General features: G+C 42.0%; 1 protein-coding gene across 2 annotated transcripts; it reads left to right on the top strand.

Moving 5' to 3' along the window:
• The first annotated feature begins 1,466 nt into the window (after positions 1-1,466).
• Positions 1,467-18,683, top strand: LOC122414408 (Na(+)/H(+) exchange regulatory cofactor NHE-RF1). 2 transcript variants are annotated; one of them, XM_043425666.1, is made up of 4 exons: positions 1,467-1,803; positions 2,613-2,677; positions 2,751-3,255; positions 16,465-18,683. In XM_043425666.1, exons 3-4 carry the CDS (start codon positions 2,830-2,832, stop codon positions 16,855-16,857), a joined length of 819 nt encoding a protein of 272 aa, XP_043281601.1. In that variant the 5' UTR covers positions 1,467-1,803; positions 2,613-2,677; positions 2,751-2,829; the 3' UTR covers positions 16,858-18,683. The 2 variants fall into 2 exon arrangements, with proteins under 2 accessions (XP_043281601.1, XP_043281602.1); XM_043425667.1 differs by lacking the exon at positions 2,613-2,677.
• The last annotated feature ends 1,783 nt before the right edge of the window (positions 18,684-20,466 follow it).

The following is a 20,466-nucleotide window of genomic DNA, read 5'->3' as shown; positions in this document are numbered from 1 at the left end:
AACAGGAAAGTATCTATATTTCTTGGAGCCCAGAACACGTGTGCCGTAAAGCGCTTAGTGCGCCACTGCTCGAGCGGGACGTAACGCGTTCCTTTTTCAATAAAACAATTATTCTCAAAAATACAGCTTTTTTTTTAAAAATTATTCATCATAATTTAGCCACATTCACGATTTTCCTCGATCAGTCTCATTCAATTTAGGTCCAGCGGGATCGTTTTTTTCTTTTTTTAGTGTCAGTGCTGCAGAACGCGTGATAACATAACCTCTGAATTCGATCCTTAATTTTTTCTATGCATTAAGCGCGCTACAGGTGATGATTATCGTGATCAGTCGTCCACATTATTTTCGCATTGATTCAACCTCCGTGTATTCTGACAAGTTATACTTCCGTTTATTACACGTTATTATAGACTTTCTCAAGTATATTACACAATACACGTGTCATCCTCAAGGCTCGGCGATCGTTGATAAATATCGCAATCCATTGTTAAACATCCAATGAATCATCAAGCATTTCCGTTATCAGTATGTACAGGGAAAGAAATATATTCTGTTTCCACGAAATTATACAATTGTTATAGAGAGCACTTTGCAATGATAAATGAACGTAAGCAGGTGACGCAGGAACGTATTCGGATTTCTTATTCGCCCTACATTTTTGTATCGACAATTTTCGATGTTTATTGTGAATTTTTGTGTCATAATAATATTGATAGCCATTCGTTTTATACGGGGCTGTAAATTTTTTCTCAGCTTTCAGTGCAAAGAATCATAACGGTTTTGTCATCTGTCAGCGATGACCGTGTGGCTGCACTCAGCCCACTGTTGCGCTGTTGGTTTGTCTCTTGGTATTGAAATATTCATAGCTACACGACCAGGTGTATATAATGGGAAACGAAACCCAAAAGAAATTGAAGATGCAAAGAATTTTGTCACGCGTTGGCGTTGAAAAATTCCCGTTCGAGGGTCGAGAAATTATTCTTGAAGCCTTATTTAATTTCTCAACGATTTGAATTTCTGATTAGATTGTCTCAATACAGCTGGACATTTGAGGGCGACGTAAAGCCTTTGAACGACCATAAACACTTCCTTTCGGGCGTAACATTTGCATTAGTCATCGCGTTTACAAAATGACTGGATATTTAAAGAATAACGGGTATTTTTTTGAATTTCTCTTTTTTCTGCAGTGAATGGGTAAAAGTTTTCGAATTTTACACGAAACTAGAAACCAATGACTTTACACTAGCTGTGAGAAAACAAAGCAGAGATCAATAAAGGATCGAGCTCTTGATGTAATCAATCTGGAGCCAGGCTCGATCGGTAACAACGGACGGAAATTTCGGCACCTGCGAACAGGTGGCACCACGTCATTTCTTTTAGTTCCGCAGCAGGTGTTTGCCATTTCATTCGTTCCATCATTCGTATTTTAGTACGAAAAGTCGCCGCACCGATCGCGTTCCCCACTTCGGGTCTCTTGAGTGGCACGAATCGCGAACACGGAACATTTTTTTAGCTTTTTGTTTCTTTTTCCCGGGTTCGTCGATATCGATAGTGTTGAATTTTTCGGCAATTTGCGTTTAACAGTGCTTTCGCGAGTTTAGTTACGAAATTCATGGTTGGTCGTATTGGACCTGAAATTTCTTAAGTTTTGAGCTTTCTTCGTATTTGCACATTTTTGCACACGCGTTTGATGGGTAACAGCAGAAAGTGTTAGAAAGAGAGAGAAGAGCAGTGGGAAAAGAGAGGGGAAAAGATAGTGGAGACAGCTGGAGTGTCCGCAGAGTGGTGGTATTTCTTGTACAGGTGAAATTTCGTAAAGTGGCTCGCGCACAGATTTCTTCCTTCACATGTACAGGGTGTTCGGAACTCATGATTCGGATGCACGCTACAGATTCGTTACGTGATTTTCAACAAATATAGTCCACGCCGCGATATATTTTATTACATTATTTTTATATTTATTTTTATAATTATACTGCGATATGATTAAAAGTTGCTCCACCGATGAAAAAAGAAAATATTCATTTTCAAGTGATTCCATTCGAAAGTTACGGGTGCCGGAGGGTCGTAAAGACCCACAGGATCCATTAATCCATAGTTGAAAAAAATGAGGGCCCAAAAACTACTCAGTTTTCGAGCACATGGAACGAAATGTCTTAAAATTCAATGAACGGCGACACGAAAGGCATTCGATGATTATTAACGACTTTTCTCTCGAGGATTTTGAAATGCGTGTATCCGTCAATGTTGAGTCGGGGTTCTTGGGACACTCTGTACATGGGCCCATAAATAAATATATGTATACGTGTATACGCGTAGGGCATAATATTATCACCGGTCTCTCGGCGCGTTCCTTGCGTTAAATTGGTCGGTTGCTGCGCATGCCTCCTTGGTCGTCGGCGTCGTCGGTTTCGCTGGTGGCGCGCGCGCGCGGTTTACACGCGATCGGTGGAATCGGGCGAGCAGCCTCGCAGAGTTGTCGGTTCGATCACGAGCCGTGCGCGCGCTTCAGCAGCAGCAACGAGATTTTCGTTTTTCTTTTTTTACTGAAATAAACGTTGGATTCATAAAACCCACCAAAGAACGCTGCTAATTTCTATCGTGTTTTTCAGTGTATCATTTTTTTTGACAACAAAATTTACGCTTTATAAACTTGTGAACAAGCTTGGCGATAAAAGTGAGTGCGATCCCTCCCGAATCGAAATAATCGACTGGTGCACTATTCTAGTTTGTTTTTCTCTCGCTTATAGGTTCGAGCGAATAGACAAAGGAATCAATCTTTTTCGATATCTAAAATATAGTTTTCGGAAATAATATCAGTGCAGAAAAATGTCCCTAAAAGGGGATAAAGTGCTGTACGCCCGTCTTTGCCACATTGTCAAGTGGGACGATTTCGACGGTTACGGTTTCAATCTGCACGCGGAACGTGGCAAAACCGGTCAGTTCATCGGCAAAGTTGACGATGGCTCGCCGAGTCAAGCGGCTGGTTTACGTCAGGGTGACCGTATTATTGAAGTCAACGAAATAAATATATCGAACGAGACACACAAACAGGTGGTCGATCGCATCAAAGCATTTCCGAATGAAACCAAATTACTCGTCGTCGATCAAGAAGCTGACGATTATTTCAAGACCAACAACGTTATTATCAGGGGCACAATGACTAACGTCAAGGTGATCAAGACACCGGAGAGGAATCCGGCCAGTCTCGAACACGAGGCCAGATCCGATGGAAGCGTCAGCTCGATCGATGATGTGAGCACATTTTTTCTTTCTCCCTTTTCACTTACTTTTTCAGCAATTATTTTCTCCCCTGGAATTCAGCTATAAACAAACACAAATTCCAATTGGTGTGGCGCTCGTCCGCGGGGGGTCGCGTTTCTCGAGAAAAATCTAGACAATCTCTGGGCATCGAGAGCTCGACGTATGTCACAATTGCCTCAAGTATTTTTCTATGTTTTCGACATAATTAGTGAACTCGATAATGACATATTTTCGTTAAAATGGCCTTTAGAATATTCTCGAAAAATGAATTTTCGTTGCACACCAACAATCGATACGTGACACCGCATTTTTCGAGGTTAAATACGAACTCTTGTTTACAATCGTCGCTCGTCTACATCCGTGGCTTTTTGAAGTGGTAGAGAAATCGTCCTAAATCCGAGTTAATGAATTTCTTTTTCGGTGCCCAGTGAAGACTGAAGTGACTTAAAACATTTTCATCAATTCGAGAGCGAAAAGAAGCCCGAAGTGGATCAATGCGGGCCTGCGTTTCTGTGTCGAGCCAAACTGTGATTTTTCGTGAAAATTTCTCGAAGTAAATGCGAGTGACGAGAGTGGCTGGTAACTCGGCGTATATTTAGTGGATTCGACAACGCTCTTGACAATTATTTATCGATTTGGCATAACTCGGATCTCTGCAAGCTCCGTGCACCTTTGTTAGCGAACGGGGAGGGGGTTCGAGAGAAAGAACGACGATCGAAGAATATTGTTGCTACTTCACCGAAGGTCGCTCGGTGAATCATCGACGCCGCGTTTAATTATTTTCATTTTTATCTCCACCGAGAAATAATAATGGGAAAAAAAAACAACTAAAAGAGGAAAATGAAAATAAGAGAAACCTTTTGACTCAACTCGGTGAATCTGCACGCATGCGTGCACACTCGTGCACACCGAGTTATATTATGCATTTACGTATATTATTATGCGCGCGCGCGCGCGCGCTGTATCGGCATTAACCAGCCTCAAAAGCAATTTTCGGTACGATCCTTGTTACCCAACGAGAATTCAGCGAGTCACCGATGACTCACGAGCACGCTTTTTTTCGGTCATTTTTTCAACGGTCTTTCGTCCTTGTGGTTAACAATTATCATCGTATGTAGGAGTATTTACACGATTTTTTTCCCTCTCCACTCCGCGATCACGCGCGCACTAAAACATTTCGAATTATCGTCTCATTACCTTCAACTTAACAGCTCCGAATTTCCTACATTTTTGTAGCGTGCTCAACTTCGGGTAAACGATTCAAGTTGTTTTCAAACTCGAACCTCTTCACGCGTGATTAATCACGTACTCGGGGTCATCGATGACAAACAAACGTTCGGTCATTCAAATCCCAAGAAACCCGGAGGAAAGTTAACGCGGACGGTGCCAAGGTGAACGAATGTCACTCGCTTCGATCTCGATGCAAATACTAATAAAAAAAACTTCTGGGAAATACGGTAAAAAAAAAGTCAAAAGCGAAATTTACACAGAGTTTGAAAGGGTTAAGGGGCTCGTTTTATTGGTTATTCAGACGTAAAACCGTATGCGTAAAAAATCGTTTATTCTTCCATATTACGAATGAACACTGAGCGAAAAAATTATTGAATTTGAGAACATGCATTTACTTATTAAATCAAAGTATTGTTTCGATTATTTATTTGTTGAATCAAGACAATCACTGTTGATTTGAAAACATATTTTCATGGATCTATATTACTTCATTATATTAAACTCTTATTTAATAGTATCAATTAGATGAATGATTAAATTTTTATTGATTTGATTAAGGAAGTTGAGGCTGTACAGTCATTTTTTTTACCCAAAAGTGATGACCTGTACCTTTCAAAAGTTAGGCCAGTTTACAGTTTGGCAATGTTGCATACACTTTAAAGAAAAGTTGGGGAAAAAAAGACGAAAAACTGGTGAAAGCTCAGTCAAAAACACGAACAGTGACGATCCTAGCCTCAAAAAACTGCACAGAAAATAGATTATTATTAATATAATCTCAGCAAATCTCCTAATAAATCTGAAAAAATTGACATTATTCGGCAAGCCTTGCTCATGTTGCCCAAAAAATTTCATATTTTTAGCATCATTTTTAACGGAGATATCACTGAATGTGTCTTGACTTCCATAAGATTACATGTTATTTGGCCCAAATTGTTATTGATTTTTCTCAGCAACGTGCTCCTAAACTGTCTGAAAATTTAACTGATTTTTTTTTACACTTCACTTTATAAGATGCAATCGGTTTAAAAGCGGTGACATCATTTTCATTCTAATGCCTCAACTTCCTTAATTACATTTGTCGCATAAAAGACATTAGCTTATTTGAATCTACAAAACGAATTCAATACGAAATCGCTTATTTCGAACAAATTATTTTCTTGCAATGAATTCATCATTATTTTGTTTCTAAAAATATTTCAAATAATTAATCTTATTGTTACTATTAAATAAGAGTTTAATACAATGAAGCGATAAATCCGTGAAAATATTTTTTCAAATTAACAGTCGAAGATGTAGATCGGTATCGAATCCCCATGCAGGTAGGAATTTTTCTTCGATTAAAATGGTTTCGGAGTGTACCATAAACTGTGATGACCATCACGGGCAGTGAAAAATAATTTTGCAATTGATAACATAATATAGTTAAAATACATAAACAATATAATATAGTTAAAATCGTGGTTCATGAAAACAATAATTGCTTCCTGTATTTATAAAGACATGCATGTTTTGAATAATAAAATGTGTTATTGATTCAAACTACATGTTACATATAATTGATAAAAAATTGTTAGATCAAAGCAACTACTGTTATTGAAAATGAAATTTATGAAATTGACTGAAACAAATGAACCAAGTAAATATACGAGGGAACCAATCTGATATGTTTTGGTGAATAACGAAATGAATGATTTTTTCGCTTCAAAACTACATTTTATTGGTTCTAGTAATTTTTTTTATCAGTGAACGCTTCTTACGAAGTTTATGAAAAATGTACACAATAACAGTGAAGTATAAATGAAGGTTTGAAAGAATATTCGAGACGATTGTCTTACCAGTAATAAAGATATGTGACGTTGAAGATTGAACGAAATTGGTAATAAGCACTCTCGCATTTGCTTCTTTCGGCATTTTGTTTCTTCTGGGCTCGGTCAAAGCCTTCCGTCTTTTTATCAATCCAATTTCTCGATCCATTTCCCTTCGTGTTTTTCCTTTGCGCTCTCTAATGCGATTTTCGACATAATTTGGCGTTCGCTCAGATGAATTAGTGGCTCGTTATTTCATTCGCAATGAGACGAGTTGAAAAAATGTATCCACAATTTCGAATTTCGAACTCTGACATTAATTTAGAGTGATTGTATCTTTAATTGGGGGGAAAAATCGATGAAGTTTAAACACCCATTAAATACGATCCTTCGGGCATGATCTACCTTAAAAAAAAGACAGGGGAACCGATATTGAATGGAAAATCGATGAAGCCCGAAGGTCCAGTCGAAGAGCGTAAGAAGCGCAAATATTTATCCATGCTTTTTCTCACATTAGGAAGCTTGAGAGGAAAAAAACATGCAGAACGGAGCAAGGCACGGATAAAGTTGAGCATAGTTAGCATTATACGCGTATGGGATATCGAACGCATTCCATCCGGTTACATTTCGCTCGTGCCTCGGTACAGATCAGGTTGGTTGCGAAACCGGTCGTTTCACTATCGTTAAATTAACGCATTTCTCTCCCCCGCCCCCCTTAACCCCTTCCCCTCCTCTCGCCGCTCACCCTTCGCCCGCGCCGCCTGATCTCATGCAAAAACTCTACCGCCTCGCACACGTGCATTACTTTTTTCGCTCTCAATGTCTCGATCGTACACGATCGCCGATCGAACCACCGCTACTCTGTTTGGAAAAGTACGTTCGTCACTCTCCACCTCGGAGCTCCGGATCTCGAACGATTTCTTCGCCTTTTCACGGCGAAACGTTGATTGCTTCGGAAAGTTGAGCGACCACGGGAATTCAAATCGTTTAATCTTGCCAAGTTTTTCTCATTATTTCTATTTTGGAGAATAAATTATCGCATCTTTCAGGCGGAGACGAAATCGAGGTTGTGCTGGAATGCTCGTTAAACGCGTTATCAGAGAAGTCGTCAAACGTTACGATAAGACGGCTCCTTGTTCTCGCTCGCTCGCACGCTCGCTCGCTCGCCGCACTATTATTCTTGATTTAATGGAGTTACGAAGAGGAAAGATAAATTGATGCGTTTCCGGTCGCGACGATAGAACGCGACGCGTGGAATCGACGAGACTCCACAATTCGTACGAGAGAAAATCTTCCGACCGGTTCTCTACGAGAATCGCTCGAAGCCAGCACGTGCTCCCTCGTCTCTCTCCCCATAAAATCGAGAAATTCTTCTCGGATGGGTTCCACTCCGTACGACGTCTTGTTTGCCGCGCGTCCGTCATCCTCGGCTCCAAGGTCGTCCGGAAAAGCGGGGAAAAACGTTTGCGCCTTTTCGTTCGTTGCATGGACCGTGAGACGATAATTTTGATGGCAGCTCGATCTCAAATAGTTTTCTGATCGATGAATTTCAGGCCGGAAAATTGGATTTTTGTGGGGAACGAATGTCTCGACGGACGGAAGCGGTTTTTTCAATCGCCAAGTGAATTTTTTCGTTCGATCGTTGCTGAACGAAGCGACGTGGAGAACGAATTGGTGCGATCGAATCGCTTTAAATGAATCGCGAGGCGCTGCGTACACCTGAGGAAACGATAAACCAATCATGCATCAAGTCCTGCCTGTCGGTGCTCTCCGTCTAGACTCCGAGGAACAGAGAAGAGCGAGACCGAGAGGGAAGGAGAAAAGTCACATTTCGCTTCGCTACACCCGAGACGCGCTAATATCGCAAGCTAATATTCCGGTAACGAGAAAGAATCATTTCGGAGCGCAAATTATTCGCGCGCTTCTCCGCACTCGCGTGAATTATTCACGTCCGGGAAGATAATTGAGGAACTAGCGCGAACGTTTTTTTCCGGACGCGTCGCTGTTTCAGTGGGAAAAACACGCGCCAAAATTGCCCCGTCAATTTCGTCAATGCGAATCAATTTCAGCCGCGGTTCTCGATCAAACGTTTCCTCGGAATCGATTCATCCTCTGTTTTTAAAATGATTCAGAATGGAAGAAACTAACGAACGACGCGGCGAGGAGAAATCGCGTTTATTCACGAAGATTACGCATGCTCGAAAAGTTTGCCGAACATCTGTGTTTGCTCGTGACGCCACGACAATGACTGCGCAACGATCATCGTTCCGATGCAGAGAGAAACACACAAAAGAAACGGCGAGGGACGGGGGGAGGATAAAAGAAAAAAGTGTTGTAGCGAGAACGACGCGGCTTGGCGCCGTGTCGGCGACGCGAGGATTAACGAAGCTTCAAAATTAACTGCAAGTACGAAAAGACTTTTGAGGAGAGCGAAATGTGCGATTTTGACGTTGACCAACTCGCGATAGAGAGAAATTTCGTTAGACCTTGATGCTGCGAGCTCGGGGGAGAAAAATCGAGAGATTTTCGATCGAATCGATCCGCAGAAGCTGAGAAATCCGCGGTGCCGTTGAACTCTGGATTTGGCGAATACCCCGAGCGCGAAAAAGTGGAGAGAGCGAAATGGAAGAGAAGCGAAGATTCTCGAGTCGGAGATAAGAGTGCTTCTGGCTTCTGCTGGTCGCGATTGTACGCGAGAATCGTTCCGAACGCGCTGGCGAAAGAAGGCGCGCGTGCGAGAGCGAAAAAGAGAGACGGGCATGGATATTGTTCCCGTATGAACAGAGAGCGACGAGGAAACTAGCGGCAAGATTGTCTTTTATTCGTAGCAAACGAGCCATAAGGAGGGTGGCTACATTCGTCAAAATGATAAGAAATTGATCAAATTTTGTGATAATGTTGTTCAACATCAAGTGCGAAGACACCATTTTTTTCAAAATTTTCTTCTGCTTAGTTATCGAGTATTTACGCATTGTAAAGCAGATTTCTTATGTCCGGAATGTATATGGGAAACGCTATGCTTATACACGTGAACTTAAGTGATCAATTACTCGATAACTGTACAGAAGAAAAATCTTAAAAAATTTGTATTGTCAAATTTGACACTAATTGTTCACCAAATTTTATTAAATTCTTATCATTTTGAAATTTTTTATGTATTTAACATGGTTTAGCATGGCAACATTGTATCGTCGCTCCTTAAAATCTAGGCGCGCTCAAACGAACCTGAGAAACGTGGATGTGTGCCGGGGAGTAAAGAATCAGCGGATTCGACTCGCACCTGACGCACGCCACCGGAGGAAGCACACGTAACCGGAATTATCTCACCTACATTTTCACATTATTTCATCACCGTTTTCAGAGAGATTCGCTGTTTGGACTAATTTATTGAGTTTCATTGTCAAAGGATTTTTTTGTGCTCAAGTTCCCATTGGGAGATTGATTTTTTGAAGGATTTTTTAGGGCCTCGCGTTTGAGGCAATTTTTGCGATGAATTTTTAAGCTAGATCATGCCCGAAGGATCGTATTTAATGGGTGTTTAAACATCATCGATTTTTCCCCCCAATTAAAGATACAATCACTCTAAATTAATGTCAGAGTTCGAAATTCGAAATTGTGGATATATTTTTTCAACTCGTCTCATTGCGAATGAAATAACGAGCCACTAATTCATCTGAGCGGACGCCAAATTATGTCAAAAATCGCATTAGAGAGCGCAAAGGAAAAACACGAAGGGAAATGGATCGAGAAATTGGATTGATAAAAAGACGGAAGGCTTTGACCGAGCCAAGAAGAAACAAAGTGCCGAAATAAGCAAATGCGAGAGCGCTCGTTACCAATTTCGTTCAATCTTTAACGTCACATATCTTTATTACTGGTATAAGACAAACTTATCGAATTTTTTCTCAAACCTTCATTTATACTTGATTGTTATTGTGTGCATTTTTCATAAATTTCGTATAAGAAACGTTCATTCGTAATATGGAAAGATAAGCGATTTTTTACTCATAGTCTCTTAATTTTTAATTATAGACCCTTAAATTTTGATATTTAAACTCTGTGTAAATATAATGATTTTCTTAAGACAATCGTTTCGTACATGTACGAACAACCTCAAACAGTTCTGAGTTCCTATTTTTTTAACGACGCTGAAGTTTCCAACGTTGTAGTCCAACGAAATGAACGAAAAAAACGTTTGTAATTCACCAATTTTTTATTTCACGAATCGTTGGTGCAGCTTGAAAAACTACGAATCGCAAATTTGGCGGGGAACAAAATAGGAGAATTACTGGAATTATTGGAGAGTTTTTTTCGATCATTTCGTTGGACTCCAACGTTGCAAACTTCAGCGTCATTTTTTTTAAGACGCAGTTTGGAGCTATTTTTTCTACGAATTTGACTCGAAGAGCCTCGAAGAGCCGAGTGGAAGCTCACGAGCTCGTAAATAGCTTCGTTTTTTCCTGTGTTTTTAATTGTTTCATATTGTCGTAAAGATCGAGGAGCACGAAGCTGGGGGCGGGAGGGGCATCTTATCGCACCGGCCCCGATTGTTCGGCGCATTTCCCATGCACGCGACAAACAGACGGGCTCGCTTTTATTTCTCTTCTTTTGCCCCCCCCCCCCCCCCCCCTTCCCTCGTTGTACAATCGAGAAATGCGAAAGTTATTCGGTTACATCGCGCGAGAAATGCGTATCTGCCGCAATTACACTTGTGTTACGTCGCTGTTAGCCACGGTGTGCGTACGAGAATCTCGGAGGAAACTAAAGCCTGCTCATAAATCGCGCGCGCTCTTTATCTCAATCCACAACGATATGGCCCAATGTTTTTCCAATGGAACGAAAAACTCATTTTAAAAATGAACGAAAACATCGAATCACCGTTCAGAAGAAAAATTCCAGATCGAGTGTTGTAAAACTCGATGGAAAAATCCAGTGGATCGATCCCCGTTAATCGGCTCGTTACAAATGTTCGCTTACACTTCGATTCCTCAGACACAAGCAATATTTGTGTTGACAAACGAAGGAGCGAGAGTAGCGATAAAAAATCGAGCGCTCGATCGCTATCTAATCTAATCCGTAAACTATGTTCTCTAGTCCGTTACACAATCGAAAGTTTCGAGATTGTGGGATGAGAGTAAAATTGAAGCTGAAAGTCATCCCCGCGCCGCGGCCACGGACTTCCGACGTTATTACGTGCAAAGTTGGCTCTCACAGATCTCGGCTAATCTCCGCGTCAACGTAATTATCCTTCGTGTCAATTGAGTTATTTCGTTTAGCGGTATCTCGCTAATCATCTCCGAGCGCACCCCGGAGGATGGAGAATGAGAAAGAGTTGAAATCACGGTGCATCGTTTTGCTCTATCGAGTCGATCGATCTTGTTTGACGAACAACGAAATCGTAACGGCTCGTCGCGTGACTGGCGAAGCGAAATAACGCCAGCGGGGTGGCGGATCCGTAAGAATTTCAATTTTGTTTAGAAACTCGGAGAATCTGCAGAAATTTTCTAACGAATGTTCATTTTGGGCGGCTTTCGTTATCCCTTTTTTTTTATTCTTTCTCTTTTCATCAGCTCTTCTGGTTGCATAAAAAATCGAGCGAAGACCGGACGTGCTGCGTCCTTCGGAAACGTGGCCCGAGCCGATCGGAAGTCGTTTCACGCAACCGAGAGCAGCTCCAGTTCCCATAAGACTGCGTGTGAGATAAAATAGAATATCGAGCGAGAGGGAGAGAGACAGAGGACGCGATTCCTGAATAACGTGCGCCTCGACGACTTCCTCGTAGACTTACGTAAAACGCTCAGCGAGATGCAAATTCAGCGAAATATCGGCGATTCGATTGTTGGTAAATTTATTTTTAATATTCAGGAAACGAAACCGTTCGAACGCTGCTTTGTGAACGACTTTTTCGTCCGATTTCAATAAAAAAAAAAGAAAATCATGAAAAAATTTAAGCGTTTTATCATTTACACTCGTCCCCGATGAAACAACCTCGCGACGCATCCGGACGATCGCAATTAAAATGAATCGCTCGTCCCGTCCACGTCGATGGCTTCCTGCCCTCCGCGTATCCTCGGTGTCTCGGCCAGCAGCAGCCACGGCTTTTTTTCACTCCGACGTTTATGGCCTCAACAGGAGCAACCACACTCTCCTCCCGTATCTCTGCTTATATACTAATGTATATAAGGTGCTGATATAACGTTTGACGAGAACCTCCGTTACTCGCGCCTCGACGACCCACTCTTCGACTTTTGCCGCACCGTCAACACTTTCACTCTACTTCCCTTTTTTTCAATCCTTTTTTCAACTCATTGAGACTCTAATCTTTGCGGAATGCCTGATCAAGAGTGATCCGGACTGCTGTCTCGGGTCTAGGACCGCTCCAGATACTTCGATGTTGAATAAGTGTTCCGCGGAAAGTTCGGGCAAAAGGGTTTAATCTTTTCTCAATTTGTGCACGGAGAGACGAGGGGAAAATTGAATTTTTCTATACACGATGTAATATTTATTGTACAAAAGTTGAAACTTTTACCGGAGTTTGTCTAAAAGACATGTGTGCGGCTAAGGTAGATCATGACCGAAGGATCCTGTTTTTTATGGGTGTTCAAATTTCATCGATTTTTATTCCCCAATTGAAGATACAATCACTTTAAATTAATGTCAGAGTTATTAATTCGAAATTGTAAATACATTTTTTCAACTTATCTCATTGCGAATGAAATTACGAGCCGCTAATTAATCGGGGATCCGTCGCTGATCGCGAACCCCGAATTTCGTTCGTCCCCGGCGAGAATACTACGCTTTTTTATGCAAAAAATCGCATTAGAGAGCGCAAAGGGAAATGAATCGAGAAAAAAGTTTTAATAAAAAGACGTAGTGCTCATTACGAATTTCGTTCAATCTTTAACAAGTAAGACAATCGTCTCGAATTTTTTCTCAAACCTTCATTTATATTTGATTCTTGTTGTGTGCATTTTTCGTAAATTTCGTAAGAAGCGTTCATTCGTAAAATGGAAAGATAAGCGATTTTTTACTCATAGTCTCTGTGACCGTGTGTATTTTTCTTCATATTTAAAGACGTTTGTCTCAATAACCAATAAGACGAGCCCCTTAAATATTACAAGAGCGTCACGGTGAATTTTACTACGCTGCACTGTAAAAATTTCTATACAAATGTTTATGCCAGGATGCGTCGATAACAGACACATGGCAGGGGTAGTTGTCGCTATATCGACCTATTTCCCCATTCTTTTTATATGCTCAGCCCTTCGTCGAAGCAGTGTGTGTAAATCACCGATTTAGTGTGCTACGAAATTCGGAAGCGAGTAATCGACACCTACATTCGGGCAAAGACATTTTACCGTGATGCACCTTAAAATTTACTAAACGTTTTCTACATTTTTATACACGTACCTTAAATTTAACTATCTGCAATATTTACTATTATAAAACTGAAAAATCCGCAAAATATTAAAAATTTTACAGCGCGTTGCAGGAATTAATTTTTTTCCGTTAGTTTGTCCCCGCAGTCAAACGCATCTGTTAAAATACACGGTGAATTTCACGCTAAATATTGATAAATGACGTGGATCGAGACGATTCGATGCCGGATCGAAATTCATCAGACGCGAGAAAATGGAATGAAAATTGATCCGAGATTGTTGCGCTTCCGAAGTTTTTCTCTCCTCGTGGATCGTGAATGATCTTGAAATGATGCGGGGTACGATAAGAAATCGACAAGATTTTAAGTTAGGACACGGCACGTGGTCTCTCTTCGAAAGAAACGCCGCGCAGGCACGAGAAAAGTCGAGGCTGGCCGCCGGATGAGCCAACAGACTTTGTAACCGTACCGAGCGACGAGATATAATGTAGCGAGAGCAGGAACCGGTTTTCCCGTGCAGCATCCCAGCGTACAACATCGGCAGACGAAACTCTCCACCCGTCTCCGCCGCGGAGCTCCGCATTATTATCTAAACCTCCAACTTTTTTCAGTCCTGCTCACCGCTCTTGCTTTTCAATTTTATCGAGTCAATTGCGCCGGCTCGCGGCTTCGTTGTCGCAGCCGAATTCGAATTTTTACAATCGGAACTTGCTCGACTCGCGTTATTTTTCGTCTAACATTTTGGCGGACTTTGCGACAGGAGGCAAAAACAATGTCGATGATTTTGGTTATTCTGCCGTCAAATGAGGCTGCGACGAAGTCGATCGAACGGGTTTTCTTGTTTGGAATCGCTCCCCTCCCGCTGCAGGACGGAGAGGGGCCGGGAGGGAGACAAACAGGAATATATAAATTCCAGAAAAGTAGTAAGAAAAAGAGGGAGGGAATAAAAACGGGGGAAACGAGTATGTGAAGGCTGTATTCGTTGGTTCATTGATCCAGTGAAAGGTCATCGTTCCGTATGACCCAAAGGACACTCGTTCGTTGGAGGCGCTCTTGTAGCAATAATTCAATCAATTGGTGCAACGGTCAACGAGCATTTGAACCGATCGGGTGTGGCGAGTCCATTGATAAATATGCCGCGATGTTTCGTCCCGGGAAAACAAAGCGAAGAATCGAAGGAAAAGTTGGCGGCGAGGACGTTGCGAGGCTGACGTCGAAGAATCCGTCGTCGTCCGCGTGACCCACATGCGAGGGAGAGGAACGCGTGTCCAGGAGGGAGAGAGCAAACGGAGATGCACGTCGCGTACCAAGGTCGATCGTGCCTTGTGAGCGCTCCACTTTTTTTCGTCTCCAACTACCATTCCAGAATCCCAATTTTCTCTATTTTTTGCTCCTCGCTTGTGTTCCTCGTAGCCGTTCAAATTTTTTTCGCGATAATGCCACATTTTCCACTCACTTATTTCATTCCGGGAAGAATAAATATTCGAGGGAAAAGGAATCGCTTTGAAAAAATCTTACTTCCAGTTCTGCTATTGGAAAACGAGAATTTGCTTCTATTTTCGAGAATCGCCAACGATTTTCCTGCCTCACTTCCTTTTTTATGAGTCTATTTTTAAGCACCGCATCTAGGATGATGCTCGTTACAGCAATTTGCATAAATTGCACTCCCCCCCCCCCCCCCCCCCCCGGTGTTTTACCGATCTCGCGAGCAAACGATTTCCGTTAGAAACCAGATTGAAGATAATGCAAAAAAGCAACGATGATGCAATTGTCCGAGGGAATCGTATATCGGTCGTCCTTGCGTGAAAAACTCAATTGGATTTTCGTTGCTTTTTTACAACCCTGCATTTTTTTTACACCCGAGGTTTTGGCTCGTCGAACGAGTCGCCTCGTTCCGAGGCTAATCGATTTTCTTAATTGCTCATTACGATTCGTTTCATTTGTCACATCGCTTGACTTCGTCTCTGAATAACGATAATTGAAAAAACTCCATTAGCCACGAATCCACATGCGCATCGTCTCGCCTTATCGACACCTTCTTCGTTTCATTTTCCTCCTTTATTTCTATTATTATTTTTCCTCTCAGGCGCGAACAGCTGCGGGCTGCTTTTCTCGACGTCTGTGTCTCGGAACGGTGACGAACTATCAGTCGTACCAAGCGAATCGTCCAGCCACGATAATATCCCGTATGCTCGTCACGAGCGTTCTCATTAACTTGCCCCCCTCGCCTCTCCTCTGCGGGGGAATTACACCAGAGCTGTACCTCTCGATGCAATAACCGATACATTCTTTCGAGGTGAACGAGCGAGCGCGAGGGTCGTTCGAGGAAAAATTTGTCCCCGTCCGGGCAATCGCTAACTTTCTAACGAGGAAAATGGAAAAGCTGATAAATCGAGCCAACTCACGTGCGGGAACATAATCAACGAAGAATTTCATGAAATTAGTGAAATCTTTAAAAATACATTTCGAAAGTGATTTTCGAATAATTTACAAAATGTATTAGGGAGGGACCTTGGTTGACTCCCGATAAAAACTCGTAAGTTCATCTTGACGAGTGCAATTGCAATGGCCGTTCTGACCCAGATCGATCCTGGCACATGCACGAGAAGTGTGCACTTTCGTGTCAGAGACGTGTTTCTCGTACCGATGAGGAGATGATTTTATTGTTTTCTGGCGAGGGCGTCCAGCGTCGTTTTTTTGCGTTTTCAAATTCGTTGAATTGTTTTTTTGTATGATCGACGCGCGAATTTTTTGTTCGAGTTGTTAATCGATTTTGGGGTTTTGCAGAACACACACAAGTCGATCGGCTCGAACGACACGTCCTCGAACAGCGAGAGCACGGCAGCTGCAACGGCGACACCGACGAACGACGAGGCGAATTCGAGCGACGAAACGACTCGGGAGAACGGACGTGGCAGCCTGAACAACAGCGTTACTCACGAGACGACGAGCAACGACACGAACCACGATTCTCAGGCGAGCGAGAACAGCGACGACGCGACGCAGCAGCATCACGGAAACGGAAATATCAACGACAACTCCAATGAGAACAGCAAAGGACTCAACTTGAAGATGAGCGCGAAAGAGCTCCGCGCCAGGCTCGCCGCGCGCAAAAAATACGACCCGAAAAAAGAGTCGATCGGCTTCAAAGACAAATTCGATATCGTCCAAAAATTGTAATTTCTCATACTGAAATAATTCCAACAACGAAATCATTGTAAAAACTATCGCTCGCACTGCGCGAGCAGCGATGAAAACATAATTATATATTTTTACAGATCGACGCCCCGAATCGATGTACTTAAGCACCGGATGCTCCGCATCTCGGTTTCTTACTCACGACCTTTTTGTTTCCCAACTTCTAATCATTCGCTCCTTTCTCATGAAAATACCGAATTGTTGCAGTTTCGGGGATTCTTTGACGTAGAAAACAAAGTTTCCTTTTCGCGTTTTTTTTTTTTTCAACTCCCCCGGAAACGAGATTCCGAGCCTTTCTTTCCTCCTTCACGGGAGTTTGGAATACAATTTTGCCTTAATTCATAATTTATCTACATCGTTATCCACCGAGTTGTCGAATTTTTCGAAGGCAATCCACCCATTCGTCCCTTTTTCTTTTCGCTCGTTTCCCATTTTTATTTCCCCCCCCCGTTTTCGTCTCGTTGCAGCGCAGCAACGCTGTATAAACTCTATTATTTCTCCACCGCTCAATTACATCTGTCCTGTCTTTTCTCGCATCTTGATGTCGTCACGCTCGGTGAACATGCGCTCGATATCAAATCTTTGACTCTCAAGGATCAAAGAGAAGAAGGAAAAACAAGAATAGCGAGGCCATTTTTCTAACTTGCGGAGTGATTCAATTTCCGGTGAGAAAAATCCGATTTTCCGATCCTCGTTATTCTTCCTTCTTTTCTACTCTGCACACTGTACATTATTCACCTGATCCATCAATCGTCTCGAATGTTATTGGACGCTTGTTCATCGTGCTTCGCTGGCGAATAAAGAAAAAATGAAAAAAAAAAATAAATAAATAAATTACCAAGTGACACTTAAAGTTGAGAAACGACCGAGAGAATTCGAGAGCAAACAATATCGTAAATGCCTCCCAGTTGAAAGGCGATACAACCCCAATTGGATGTTTCCGAAGTAAAGTAATTCTCGAGTTTAGCTGCTCCTGCGAATTTCGTTGAAAAAATATATGTTAAGAGAGAGAGAGAGAGAGCGAGAGGGAAAACGTTGAACGCCACGACGACACGCGTCCTTACCGCGAATCGTCGATTCTCTCGTCTCTCTTATGCAATTTACAATTATGGGCTCCGTGTGTCGCCATTACGCGTTCGGGCTCACGTCACGATTACACACATCAAACGAGATGACACAATTCGTCGCCCGCCCCCCCTACCCGCTATTTCCCCTCGTGCAATGTGCTTAAATGGAAAAAATGTTATTCGTTTCTTGTATTTTTGGTTCGTCATCTCGTTGCATCGAGTCCGCTTAATTCTCGTTAGTATCTCACGGATTGTACGACTTGGAAAAAGGATTCGTAAAAATCATGAAATTGTTGACAGAGATTTTTTTATTAAATTGAGAATAATTGATCGAACGATTTGCCTGTGAGCAAAGAGAAGAATCGTCGTGTTTCATTCACTCTGAAATGTACATATAAACCGTTTATTTAGAATATATACTTGCATATTCACGTTTATGCATTTGTTTGTGCGTAAACACGTACCTCTATCGTCGCGTAGGAAAATAATAGCTGCAGACAGCGAGACGTTTGAAGAAGAAATCAATAAAGTGTTACTTTTATTCGAAATAAATGGCGACTTTGCGCACACGTACGCGTTTACGTTTGACACACATCACCCCGAAAAAACGTTCACATCAAATGTTACATACACACGTATTAAGTAATTTAAGTCCGCATTATTTCCTCCTTTCGTTCTAGAGCGTGTAATATTATTGGAAAGCATACGTGTTTAAAAATATACATATACTGAATATGCGAATTGTCAAGTGTCATTTTTTATTTTCCATCATCGGAACGCGTTTTGTCAAGCGATTTTATCTTTGGTGTGTTCCCACGTGAGCTAAAATTTCTCAATATAAATGTTCCTTCTCGCGCTGTGCTTTCCCATAAATATATATGTGTTGGTACGCTCGTTGTGCAGGAACTAATTAAATTGCATCGATAATGAGGCTCATCTACGAGTTTGTTGAAATGGCGCGTCGAGTCCCAGCGCCTTGTGACGTTGAGAATCGTTTTATTCTCAGTACTCAACACATTGTTGGCGAGTTTTTGTTTTTATGTCGCTCTATCATTAGGTCGAATTTAATTCTGCCAACGTTTTCCAATTTCACGGGGACGTGAGTCTCAACACAAAAGTATTGTTTCGCAGATATTCACGTATTATTATTATTATTATTATTATTATAAAGCAGATAATTCAGTTGATTTGGATTCACCACAGTTGGAAACACGACTGCATTTTTATGCAAAGAAACCTTGCGTACTCGTTGATCAAAAAGATTCGAAATATTTTTTTCCATTCGTCGGTAACGCAGTTCCGTGAGAGGATATACCGCACGGTGTCGTCATCTAGCAGCGCCCGCTCGACCTAACCGCTCGATTGAAAAAAGCTTCGGAAGAAAGTTGGATTCCAATTTTTCGTAATCCCGCGGCAATTTTATCCACGATATCCTTGATATAAATACTTTGATCGTGTAATATCAACGGAAACAGAAATAAATTACCGCCCCCATAAAAAATGGCTCTTCACCGGGATTAAAAATGTTGAAGGAGATAACCGACTATAAAGCGTCGAAGGTTACTGCTTATTCGCGTGAGAATTCGAATGGTTCGAGTGGCCGAGAAAACAATAAAAAAACAAGAGTTGGGCTTTTGGAGAGTCGAAATAGTGAATCAGAGTGTGAACGAAGTCGCAAAATCTCAAAAAGAATTTCGGCTCGTAAATGAACGGGAAGGGCGACGAGGACGACGAAGACGTGACGCGAGGTGGAAGCACACGTGACGATCGCTGAAGCTCTTCGAACAATTTTTAACCGTTTCGTGCGCGTTTTCGCGCTCGTTCACAGAGCAAATTAAAAAGATATCGGGAAATATGCATCGTGCCGATGGCCTGAAGAGCTTACACGACGTGTTGCTTAACAATCGTGCTTTTTCACGCATTTTCACCCGATGTATTTTCTGTATATGTACGGCGTATGGATATAAATATGTATATATGAAAGAGCGAGAGGGCGGAAAGTTGCTGATGTGTATATAAGCAAGAGAAGCACAGAGAGAGGGAACGCGAGTGCGAGGGAGACGGAGATTGTTCCGCGGACATATATGGTCGGGGGCTCCGACGAGGAGGCTCAGGTTACGCTCGCGCGGCACTAACCGCTTCACGATGATGTTGTGCCGCCCCGCGTTATACAGAATCGCCACTCCCGAATTCTCTCGCACGGTCCACGTACTTTCATCGTTCACGCATATCCTTCTCTCCCTCCGCTGCGTACTTTTTCTCATCCCTTCTTGTTTTTCTTCGTCAATATTTTCTTTTACTCTCTCTTTTATTCTTTCCAAATTGCTCATTTTTTTTTCCTTCTCCCGTTCGATCTTCTTGTCCCGAATGAAATATGCCTGATTGTGTGTGTGTGTGTGTTTTTTTTTCATGAGAATACGAAGCGTCTCGAACCCTCGAATAATCCCCGAATTATTCCATTCGGACTCGGAAAATCGTGAAATTCGCTGCATCGTTCGCTACCCAAAAATATCAAACATTGGCA

This window comes from Venturia canescens, chromosome 8 (genome assembly GCF_019457755.1).
Source record: "Venturia canescens isolate UGA chromosome 8, ASM1945775v1, whole genome shotgun sequence".
NCBI classification, from domain to species: Eukaryota; Metazoa; Arthropoda; class Insecta; order Hymenoptera; family Ichneumonidae; genus Venturia; species Venturia canescens.
The sequence above is the reverse complement of the archived record's forward strand: the minus strand, read 5'-3'. Positions and strand labels throughout refer to the sequence as shown.

Coding starts and splice junctions, on each gene's coding strand:
- LOC122414408 (XM_043425667.1), top strand. CDS start 2,830: ATGTCCCTAAAAGGGGATAAAGTGCTGTACGCCCGTCTTTGCCACATT. Junction 3,256..16,464: donor GCGTCAGCTCGATCGATGAT/GTGAGCACATTT, acceptor GGGGTTTTGCAG/AACACACACAAGTCGATCGG.